General features: G+C 28.1%; 1 protein-coding gene across 1 annotated transcript; it reads left to right on the plus strand.

Moving 5' to 3' along the window:
* Window positions 1-869: 869 nt before the first annotated feature.
* Window positions 870-12,307, plus strand: LOC115244430 (kinetochore-associated protein 1). The gene is made up of 31 exons (XM_029822046.1): window positions 870-2,077; window positions 2,767-3,005; window positions 3,133-3,237; window positions 3,330-3,453; window positions 3,597-3,751; window positions 3,859-4,058; window positions 4,136-4,596; window positions 4,682-4,873; window positions 4,958-5,376; window positions 5,448-5,616; window positions 5,728-5,823; window positions 5,920-6,111; window positions 6,188-6,318; window positions 6,418-6,529; window positions 6,630-6,870; window positions 6,964-7,102; window positions 7,192-7,337; window positions 7,401-7,642; window positions 7,765-8,060; window positions 8,215-8,372; window positions 8,481-8,696; window positions 8,875-8,990; window positions 9,066-9,175; window positions 9,236-9,357; window positions 9,437-9,807; window positions 9,888-10,252; window positions 10,329-10,520; window positions 10,615-10,846; window positions 10,924-11,226; window positions 11,295-11,378; window positions 11,843-12,307. The coding sequence occupies exons 1-31, from the start codon at window positions 1,940-1,942 to the stop codon at window positions 11,879-11,881; spliced, it is 6,105 nt and encodes a 2,034-aa protein (XP_029677906.1). The 5' UTR covers window positions 870-1,939; the 3' UTR covers window positions 11,882-12,307.
* The last annotated feature ends 357 nt before the right edge of the window (window positions 12,308-12,664 follow it).

Here is a 12,664-nt window from a genome sequence, read left to right on the forward strand (position 1 = left end):
ATGACACCATCTTATGTTCCCCTCAAAACCATACAATTTTTGTTCAAAACGTTTTTCTCTAAAATGCTTAGTTTTTGAAAGAAAAGGGGTGTACGGGTGGTCTAGGACACCCTGTATATTTTGTATATTAAATTTATTATATCATTTGTTGTATCATTTATTGTGTATTGAAATAAAAATTGAAAAAACCTACCCTAATCTAAGAAATAAAAAAAAGGGAAACTGTCCTCACACATTTTTCCTCCTCGATGGTATCTCTACCTTAACGAAGGCATTTGCCGGGTGAGGAGGTTTGCGTACTCTAATGAACCTGAGAGCTATGCCGGCGGTAACGTATATGTTTTCGAATGAAATAAGTTTGATCGCTCTGAGATCAATTAATGAATAAAATTCATAAACTCCGTCTTGGATTCTAGGGGTACTTAAGTTATTAGACTAATCAATGCAAAATATTTCGAGTAAGCCTTTAATTGATTAAGTAGAGCAAAAAATCTTATGTTTTGAAGCCAAAATAGCGGGATGTATTTAAAAAAATAATAAAAAGCTATATTATAAATATAAAAGCTATAAATTAAAAGCATGATTTGATAATGCTCAAAATGCTTAATATTTTTGTTTCAAGAATAAGAAAAAAGTGAAAGCAATTTATTATAAATATCTTTTACACGTTATATTTAAAAATTAGGGGAAAAATTATTAAGAAAATTTATTTAAGAAAATTTATTTCATTTTATATGCGCATATACATAAAAATATTTCAATTATAACTTATTATCGCTGTAGTTTATACTAGAATGACGAAACATCACGCGCAGCTAATAAAACATTAATAAATCCATAATATTTCTTTGCATTTTTAATCCACAATTATGTATTTAGCATGAACCGGCCGTTTTACCATGGCACCGAAAAGTGAATCTGGCCATGTAATTCCGCCGGTTCTAAAATGGATCTAGTTGACGTTACTATACGAGCTAGAAAAAGCATCTTTTGAAAAACGACGGCGTGGCTTCTCTCAAACTTCTAGTTGCTATCACCGACGAGATACTGGGTCTGTTCTTTATAGCTGAACTGGCTGCACTAGTTCAAAATTTATCTTTTTCTCTTCGGAAGAAAGAAGATAAACTCTGAATTAGTGCAGCCAATTCAATTCGGTTCAGCTGTAAAGAACAGATCCACTATTAAAGACCATAGCCCTGGGTAAATTATTGTGACCATCAATTGGGCCCGATAAGCCCGGAGATAATTGAAGGATGTTGACATTACCGGCCGTTTTGACTTCATCAAAGATAATTACATGAATTATTTAATTTATATTAGTTATTTTAGTTCATACAGTTATTGTTTTATTATCGAAAATACCAACAAGTAAAGACCAATGAGATTTAGCATATTATTGGAAAAAATCTACACTAAAAAATTCGCTACGCGCTACTGTAGGGAAGTAAATCTTTGCATTGTCGATAATAAAACAATAATTTCACAATAAAATGTATATTTTGTTGTTCTTGAGGCAGTTACATAAAAGATCTATACATTTTCGATAATAAAACAATAATTGGATGAACTAAAATAAGACGCAACGAGTTTTTTTTTCCGATCATTTACTAAACCCCATAAAAAAAGCACCACGATCTTTAATGATATCTCGTCGATGACAGAGTGAAGCATCTGATATTAGAACGTACATTATACAGGGGGAGATATTTGAAATATCTCTGTTACTTTTGGAAATACAAAAAATTTCTAAAAAGAAAAATGTTTGCTTAATCGAAAACCGCGTATATGTCTCATATGTATGTGGTTTTCTACTGTTGTGTTATCCTCTTATCCCCTCTACCATGATTTGACGTGTTGCGCTTCCTGAATCTGACATTAGTACTTGAGTCTCCATTCTGGCGTCATTGCATCTGGTGGCATCTCTGCCTGATCCTTGAAAATGGCTTCATGGGATCGAGTGTTATCAGGTTTCAACGCCGACGATGAAACCATTAATTTCGGCACACGGATAATCATGGAAAACAGTGGTTCACTATACGAAGCGTGTACCGTAGCAACGATTCAATCACGCGAAAAGGTACGCTGTTGTCAATGGGCGCGTTCAGAAAACACAACTATTGAGCATCGTCTTGTCAACACTCGACGTTGATTTGTTGGTTCTAGAAGTAAGAACCAATCACGTTCGATTGCTACTCAACGGTTGTCTCCTGAACGCACCCAATGTTTCCAGATGTACCGGGTTTTGTTGCTTTATCAATTTGACGGTTACACCAATTACTCTATTTTGCAGAAAAGCAACAAAACAGTTTAATTATTTATTAAAATTAAGATGAACAAATCAAGATACTTTGCAGTAAAAATTTAATTAGCCACTTTGGTATATAATGCAGTTTTATTTGCAATATATGATGTTTTTTCTACAATATTTAAATCTATGTAAAGTGCACATGCGTTAGTTTGTATTACTATGGCGCGTATTTTAAACTGTATTAACCAATTCTTCTGATATAACCAAACTGTGTGTCAAAAAAACCGAAAAATAAATACTCGGTTGACGGCTCATTAAATATATATATATCTGCATAAAAAATAAAAAAAAGATATAACCAAACTGTACTCTAATCAATTCACTTATATAAATATATACTTATATATATTAATCATTATATATAAATTGCAAAGTTATAATTATAATATTATTTAAAAATATATATATTGTAATTTACTACATTAAACAATATGTTAATCAACATGTTTTTGTTTAAGGTGGTTCAAAAACCAAGTGTTTTAGCATCTCTTCAATATTCTAAACTTTGTATAGCAATTGATAAATCCATTACAATATTTGAAGATGAGATGTGCGATAAAATATTATGCAATATTAATTTTCCTTCTATGATAGTCCGTTATTGCATTTCCAAAGATGGTTTCTTTTTATTTGTGGTGCTTGCTACTAGAATTTTATATTGTTTGCGTTTATCAGATGGAAAAAAAATTTTTACAAAGTAAGTACTTTTAATATCTTTTTAAATAAATAATGTTTTATCATATACTTAAAAACAAACTCATTGTATATAAATATATATTAGAAATGTAATTTCGAAGTCTATATAAAAGAATTTCTGATTGCAGAACTATACCTGATGATAATCAGGATAATGTAATACAGATATTTGTGAAAGCGCAAAGTGAAGAAGTCCTTATAATTCTTGTTATGGATACTGGAGTTATTTACAGGTGTTGTATATTTACATTAGAGCTATTTATTAGAATTATATTCTTTCATATTTCAATTCAGAGAGAATGTATAATTATTTAACACATTTTAGCTTCTCCAAGTTTTATCCCAAAACTTTAGAAATTGCATTAACTAATGATGATAAAGCTATGAATGCAGAACATATAACAAATATTCAATGCTCTCAGCTATTCAAGGGATTTACATCTGAAAAGGTAATATGTAATTTTTTTAAATTATTTATATATTTATATGGCATTTATAGACATATGGTTTGCACTTAATTTAAAATTTGTATGTATGTAAATTTTGTGTTTTTTTTTGTTTTCTATATTACTTTATTATGAATTTATTATAGTTCCTTAATGCTACAATAAATGAACTGTCAGATGAATTATCAATAACTATGGTAGGAATAAATTCTATGTTTATCTGGCCTAATGAACAATACAATAACTTTTATAATGTATTTTTGTTTGGATATAAAAAGATACAGTCGCTATATAGTAGCAAGTAAGTAATTTTTAAACTATACCAAGATAAAATAAAAGATTTTGTATTTTTAAGTTTATATTCTCTTCATTAAGATTGCATGTTACATAAAAATTATTTTGTTTTAGTAAAATGCTTTGTCTGCGTACAGATCATACATTAAGTATTATATGTCCAAATACGTTACTTGGGTTGAAAATATATGATGGCCCAGTGTTTGATTTTACAGTAATACAACACAATAATATCAGTCATTGCGAAATTTTATTTTTAACACAATCTAAACAGAATCCCGCTATGTATGTATTATGTCTTATTTCTTATCCAGGTAAATTGTATTAATTTATACAGAATAATTTGTCTTTTATATTATATATAATATTAATATATATATTTTTTTTTTAGATTTTGAACAGAGATTGGAAATTACTGTTCCTACCACTGTTTATTTATTGGAAGTCTTACATGCTTCTAATAATATATTTTATATAGAAGGCATTTCTGCTGATAATGAAGTTATTAATGAATTTAGGGTAAAAACGATATTGGAAAGTATTCCTGAAATGCGTTTAGCGAGATTATTAAGGAAGAAGCAATTTGATGCAGCTGAAGTTTTTGCAAAAAGATCAGGTCTTTCCTTGGAATCTATTTATTGTTCTAAAGCAGCATCATTTATAGAACAATTTGGTTTCTGGACAAGATCTACTCCTGATTTAATTAGCATAGATGCACTAATAAATATTCTAGATAAAATACAAAATGTGCAATATGTGACTGAATGTTGTAGCAAAGTCCTCATTCCTGACTATATACAAATGAGACAAATACATTTATATGCTCAACAAAGGATAATGCAAAATATGAAGGTACTTTATATTACCATAAATAGTAATCAATATAACAAATACAAAAACTCCAATAATAAACCAATATTTGATTTATTATTTATAGAAAGAAAATATGAATGATTTATTGAATACCAATCTGTCTTTGATAAACGATAGTTTATATAGACTTGAGACTTTCCAGATGATTCAATATACTGGAGAAAATATATTATTAAATTATGGTACAGATATGAAAGAATGGATACGATTTTTGCAAGCAAATTTATTAGAGGAATGTACTACTTATTTATGCATGGTACTATATAATTGTAATTATACATATATCATGCAATCTAAACAAAAAATATTTTTCTTTGTTATATATTTAATGGTTTTATAGGGTCATTTAAAATCTGCTACTCTAATTTGGACGAGACATTTTCCTGATATAATGAAACATGTATCTAGGAACGCTGTACAAAACATTTTTGCGATCTTACCCGAAGATATGGCTCCGTCATGTTTATGGCCATGGCTTACTCATTTTATACCTACATTATTATCTTTACTACCCGATACAATAGATGAAATTATATCTTGGGGTCTAAAGAAACTAAAACATCTTGAAGTATCTTATTGTACATGGCCAGAAATCGGCATAGACTTTGCTAAGAAACTTATAAAATTGCTCAAATTTGAAGATGGCCAACAATCTATATATTTTCACCAAGAATACAGATATCAGAATTCTCTATTGAAGCAGCTTACATGTTTGCTTCAAGCTTTATCCGATATTCAACAATTGAAGAATGTTTACAGGTCAGTGGTATTATAATTTTAAATAATTCACATAAAAATTAATATTAAATATTCCTAAAATTATGCTACAGATTGAGAGTACCTCTTGATATATATATTGACTTACCTATAGAAGCAATGCATATGTTATTGGATAAAATACATCTTGACCAAATCTCAGATTTTGTAAATACATTTCTTAAACAATATATACTTAATAATAATTTACAAAACGATGCTGTTCTCTGTACATATATACAGGTTGGTATAATTTTCTTGTTACGTGGTATTTTATGCTTTTATGTAAGCATAATTAAATATATTTTTTAAACATTTTTTTAATAAGTAATATAAAATATCTAATATTTTTAGAAAACCATAAAGAGCTCAAATAGTTGGTGGTTCAGTGAAGAAGCTGCATGGGAGAAAAGAGTTACTATCATAATAGAATTTATACATAATATAGAAGTAAATATTAGATTTATACTGTTCACACACCATATATTTGTTATATATTATAAGTTAAAAAATATCTTTTATTTCATTTTATATTCTAATGTATAGGATCGATTGAAGCAAACTTTGGCAGTTTTAAGAAAAGCACCAGTACCTTGGAGCTCAACTATAATCAGTTTGGCAGGAACAAACAGTAACTTTGATCATGAGTTATCTGTTGAAATTAAAATTGAATGTGAATATGTTCCGATAAAACTGGTCTTAAAAAAATATGGATATGCAACAATTGGCGTAAATAACGTTAGTATGAATCACATGGCATTATGTTTCTATGAAATCTTTATATATTGCACATTAACAAATTATTTGTTTTTAGAAATTAATATCACGGATAATAAAAGAAGATCGTGATTCTGTTATTAATGATATAGATACGCTAACTAAAAAGGATCAGCAATTAAGACAAGATGCATTTTGTCGATACATAAGCTTTCAATTAAATATAGGGTATTGTATCATGTTTATCTATGTAGTTTAAACAGAAAATAATCTTACACAAATAAGATTATTTTCGCTTATTTAATCTATTATTAAACATTGGTTTAGGAATTTGCAGAAAGCAATGGACACAATATATTATTTAGAAAATAATATCACTGATGTTTTATATTGTTATGAAGGGATTATTAATTATATTGTTGCAGTTTCTTCTTTTGAGGTAACGAACTTTGATAGTACAATACTAAATCAATGAAGAAATAGAAGAGATTTCTCTGTTGTAATTAATTATATTTAATATTTGTTGTTTTTTTTTTTAGAACATGGCAACATCTTTAACTTACCACATGAAAATACTAGGCTGTTTAGAACTCAAAATACATGATTTATTAGCACAATCAAAAATTTGTTCTTTTCGTTACAACAATATCATAAAAATGATAAAAGATTTAAAATCATTGTATACATTAAAGGAGAATTATAAAATTGATATTTCATTGAAGGATTATCATATGCAGAAGTCAATTATACTACAGAACTATATCACAAAATTGCTTTCAAGTAAAACTTCTTGAAAATTTAATTTCTCGATAATTAAATTTTATATATATATTAGTTGAAAATTTTCAATTTATTTTGGTAATGGTTTAACAGGTATGGAGGAGAACGATTTGTCGATAATACACAGAACAGTTGTTAAAGTTGCTGAATTGTTAGAATTAGAAAAATCGTATGCAACTTTATCTTTGTTAAAGCGGACGAAAAATGTAAACATATTACTACAATTTGTTGGGTAAGAATGCATTTTATATACAACATATAATTTTTATGTATAATATATATATATTTATTTCTGTATGCACTGTTTTTTTTGTTTTGCAGTCATGATGATGATTTAAATGTATTGGACAAATTTAAATATATATATAAAATATGTTTATTAGCATTACAACATGCTGCTGTAAATACAGATATTGTAAAAGTTATCAAAAACTTAAGTGCTTCAATATTAAATATTTGTCAAGACAGTACGTATCAAATCTATATTCATAATTGAAATAGCATTAAATAATTGCAAACTAATATTTCAGGTGATTTAGAATCTGCAGTAATATTATATACTTGTATCAGTATATGTCCAAGCCTTTTTATTCAACATTGTTCTAATATAAAACAAGAAATTGTGCCACATTCTGGTTGGAAATTATATACAATATATAAATCTCAGGCAATATCTTTGGATGAAAGATTATTGTTTCTATTCAATGATGCAATATTTCTTTACTTACATTTTTCAAATCAAATTGATAATAATGAAATTACAAATTGCAATGTATGTATTTTGAATTATAGTGTATATGTGTTGTGTGTGCATGTACATGTGTGCATGTGTGTGTGCTTCATTTATAAAAATAGTTTTTGATATATCTGATTATTATTTATTTATGCATTTAGGAGCAAATGGAACAATTATTAAATAACTTTTTGGAAAATGTAAAAAAAATGCAGCATCAACACAATGATTATTTTTTATTGCAAATTTTCAAAGCGTTTTATTTTATGTACTGTAGCATATCAGTAAGAAACGAAATTATATTAATGGAAATGAAATCTATATTATCGCAATTATTAATGAATCTGCTAAAAAAGCTGTGTATTGAACGATCGTTCGATCTTCAGTTAGGACTATCTTGTCTTTTTATGTTACCTGAATTGGAGGCATGCTCCTGGCTTTCTACAACTTGCACATTGTAAGAAAATTAAACAATTTTTCAATAATTAATGTAATATTAATAATATATAAAATATGATAATTAATGATAACTAATAAAATATGTAACTAAAAATATATGATAATTGATGATAACTGATAATAATTATAAAAATTTAAAAAAAAATTTGCAGTTTTCAATCCGATCATATTCGGCATTGTACGATTTCGACTCTGGGATATGAATATTCGCGAGTAGGACAAAATCAATCGTTAATACAGATGTTTGAGGATTACAAGCTACTACATATCTGGGCAAAACAATTGTCACATTATTCAATAGCTTATAAAGGTATGTTCATGCATTATCAACAAATCTAATTTTGTATTAAATGTGAAAATCTTATTTATATACATATATGTTAACATCTTTCTAATATATAGTATATATGACTTACAGAAGTTTTAATAAATGATGCTTCAAGCAAAAGAGAAATTTTAATGCAGATTGTAAATAATAATGCAGATTGTAATAAGGAGAACATAATTCCCTTACTAAAAGACTATTGCTGTAGCTTTGGTTTTAATTTCAATGATTGTCTTTTACTTTACTTACAAATATTATTGAAAACGTGGAATCCAACAATAATCATTTCAAATAAGAATATAAATAAAGGTAAGTAAAAAAAGGGTGAATAAAAAGGTATATATAAAAATATAATATATGTATTTTTATGTGATATGTGATAATCGATATTTGTATATTAAAATATTTTTATATGCATAAATAGTATAGTATAAAAAAATTTGTATATTTTATAGTCAAATGTATGATATTTTATGATATTTTACAGAATTACTTATTTGTAAAAACGAAGTAGATAAATTAAGAAAGAAATGTAACAAAATTGTTACACAATTAAAAGATGAATTTATGTTAAAGCAATGTATCTCTACATTATGGGAACAGGTAAGTTAAAAGAATAAATAAAATATTGATAGTGCTGTTTTAACTTATGAGATATAAATTTACATTTAAATTTAGATCACTTTTTACCATTATGAAGTGTTTATCATACTAATGGATCTCGTAGGAGATAAAGATATGAAAAAGAGGAATTATCTTTACTTTTTGCAAAATTACACTCGGAGTGGGTAAGTACAAATTACAATTTTGCATGAATAAATTTTAACTTTGACGCTTATCTATGCTAGGTCTCCTACTCAAATAGAACATGATGAATGGCTACAGCTTAATCCAGGACATAGCACATTACCGCCAATAGCCCAATGGAGACTTCCATTTTTGCTTAAAGTCGACATTTGGAAAATTATTAGTACGTTTATTTAAATACTTAAATAAATAATAATTATTTTATTTTATATACGTTTTATATTACATATATTCGTTATTAGCTCCTGAATTGAATTTAAGAACGTACGATAAATGGCTTGACATCGCACCCGTACTTAAACTAGAAACGCATCTCATATGTACATTAGCCATTAAGGGTGAAGTGATTCGTGTGTGGGAAAATGATTCTACTAAATCGAAGAACGCTACGTGGTCGCTTTACTCGAAGAATACAACACTGCTCAAAGATATAAAGAAATGTATACAATGCATTACTGATTCAGACGGATTTTATTACGGCACTGCGGCATTGTATTACGTTTTAAATCATACGCCTCCTGGTGCCGATTGCGTCGCTGCCGCGAAAGAATGTTACGAATATGCTCAATTGGCGGCGCAAAACTCTACTAAATTTAAGAAAGAAATGTTGGAGGTACGTTAATCTCTGATAAACTATATATATGTTATTTAAAAAATAATGTTAATTTCTGTACTCTCTGCATTTACTTTCAGAAAATTAAATACAAATATTTGAGATTCACGTCCGAGCATATTCTACGTACATATGGATTAGAGAAGGATAAATATCTTGCTTTGATCGAAAACCCATGCAAACTGGTACACGAATTATATAATGACGAAAGCATACCGTTACGATATCGAACTACAACCAATCACAGACCCGATATCAATGCTGCCGTTAATGAACTTTGCAAATTATTTTCATTGAATACAATAAAATTGCGCCTAGACTTATTGCAAGAATGGTTACAATCCGACATTAGATATACTGAATTATGCCAAAGCTTTACGGAGACAATGTTTCTAACATTGAAAGACTCTGATAAGAACACAGATTATGAAGATAATTTATTTAAGTAATACATATATTATATGTTTTTTTATATTATTTATCACTAAATTACTAATTTAACTATTGCAATTTATTTATAGGACATGTTATATGCTTGAATATGGAGATGTGAAATTGTTTGCACAATTTCTTATAAATATAAGCTTTGGCAATCAGTGCGGTCAGACTGAATACAATTGTAACATACAGTATCGAGCGTTACGAGTTTTACAGAATATTGTTGATACTACTACTTTAGAGGAATTAACCAAGCAAGATATATGTACCTTTAGGTATATAAGCAGAGATTATAATATATTATCATTTATGGCAATATATGAATTTATCCTATATTAAAGAAATAATTTTACTTTTTTTATATTTCAGAAAGCATATAAAATCGTTACAATATGTTAGCCAATTAGAATCATTGGGATTATGTTATAGCGTTAATTCGTTTGAAACGTGTTCTAAACGAGAGCTTGTTCAAATATTGTTGAAAAGTCAGCGCCATTCATCTTATGCTCTCTCTGTTATAGCACAGATTTGCATCGAATTTAAGATATATGACATTTTACTTTGGGATGATACTTTGAGTCAAATGACAAAGTTACGGATGGTATAAAGACTATAATTCATCACATATTGCCTAAAATTATTTTTCAAGAAACTCTATATTAAAACATATGTGTTTAGGTGAACGAGTTGAAGAAAGTTTTATTGCAATCACGAAGCGATAACGTCATTGTAAATTCTAATGGCTACAAAATGGGATGGCAATTGATTATCTCCGAACCATTTAGAGAGATTGATGTGAATCCGAATCTGCAACAAATTGACAGTTGCGTAGAGGCGATCTGTCTATTATATTCATGTCCTGTGATACATGAATTAAACTTCACCAATATTGTGAAAAATTGTTTCGAATGTAAACAGGCATCTCTGGCCGCGGCACTTCTACCATTTTTAAATGAATCCGAAAAAAAATTTGTTTTGGAGGTACAATTATTATTTTAGATTTATACAATCTGCTCAGATAGATATTATAAAACATTATTTTTTTTTAGATGATTGATCAAAAGTTCCAAATGGCAGAACTTATAGAAGAATTAAATCATTTTTCTTCTAAAGGAGTACTTACAGTTGCACATGTAAGTTATAATATATTTATCACAACATTACATATATATATTTTATATACTCTCTTCTCTCTTTCTTCTCCCCCTCCTTTCTCCCTCCCCTTCTCGGAACCGTCCTGTTTGATTAAATTTCAATTGATCACAGCCATTCACAGTAATCAGTGCTTGGAATTTTTCCATTAGACCAACCCATCAGAAGATCTTGCGTTGAATTGGTCACGTGGGCAGTCGAGTGTCGCTCTTTCTCTTTCCCCCTTTCTTTCCTCTTTTCTTCCTCTCATAAATATAGGAAGTATTTTCTACGTCCTTTTCTTCTTCTGCCTCTCTTCTTTTTTCCTTTCCTTTTCTTTTCTCTCTCCCCCTTTCTAAAATAAATATAAAATATAAGAAACACTATTATAAAATTTAATACACATCTAGAAAATATTTTTTGGTTTTATAAACATATTAAGCTTATTTTATTTTTATATTTATAGAGTCTTACTATTCTGCAAGAATCCGTGTTACAAGGATAAGCAAGAGGGAAATTTTGTTGATATCAGAAAAAATAATCTTAAAAATTAATCTACTTATTAAATTAAATTGTAATATTATAATTTGTAAATTTAAAAAAAAATTAAATTTTTTTATATTATTTTATCTCCCCTTTCATAAAATTGCAGTAGGGAAATTAGCTTGTGTGCGCATTATCTCCTCCACTATAATTGCGTGTTGCTAGTCTCCATTCATTTAGCATCACTGGATTAAATCTACTGTCATACTGCCGACATGCTGCTGACATTTTGCTATGTAGGTAACTGATTACTTACTACAGTAACACTTACCTGTAATATTCTGCTTTATTGTACTTATATAATTAATGTTATTTTTATATAATTAACTATATAAATAATTGTGTTTACTGGGATCGAATAAAATATTAAAAGTTTCACAAATAACACGTCTACGTTACTATTTCATTAAAAAAGCTAGAAACAGCAGATTCTATTCGGTTTTTGCCGTCAATCTGCTATCAGATTCTGCTTACAGCCTCTGTCAGCAAATCACAAGTCTAATGCGAACAGAGTCGATGCCAATTTGCTATAAATTTCTGATTAAATTTGTTATCGATTTGCTGACATATATGCAGATTGTTTATATTAGATAGTTTAAACCAGTTAATCAACTTATGTTTTGCCGTCATATGATTTATCTAAATTAACCAGCAAAATTCATTAATTCTTTTAACAAATTGGTAACAATTATGTTTACCTGTCACATACAAGATTTACTTTAACAGACGATCAATTTTCTATTCA

The sequence above is a fragment of the Formica exsecta genome, unplaced genomic scaffold (assembly GCF_003651465.1).
Source record: "Formica exsecta isolate Colony F162 unplaced genomic scaffold, ASM365146v1 scaffold82, whole genome shotgun sequence".
Lineage (NCBI taxonomy): Eukaryota > Metazoa > Arthropoda > Insecta > Hymenoptera > Formicidae > Formica > Formica exsecta.

What these genes read in the sequence shown, in the direction of transcription:
- LOC115244430 (XM_029822046.1), top strand. Translation starts at nt 1,940, where the DNA reads ATGGCTTCATGGGATCGAGTGTTATCAGGTTTCAACGCCGACGATGAA. An exon ending in GGAAAAAAAATTTTTACAAA is followed by an intron (nt 3,006 to 3,132) that starts GTAAGTACTTTT and finishes TTCTGATTGCAG; the next exon opens with AACTATACCTGATGATAATC. An exon ending in GGATAATGCAAAATATGAAG is followed by an intron (nt 4,597 to 4,681) that starts GTACTTTATATT and finishes TATTATTTATAG; the next exon opens with AAAGAAAATATGAATGATTT.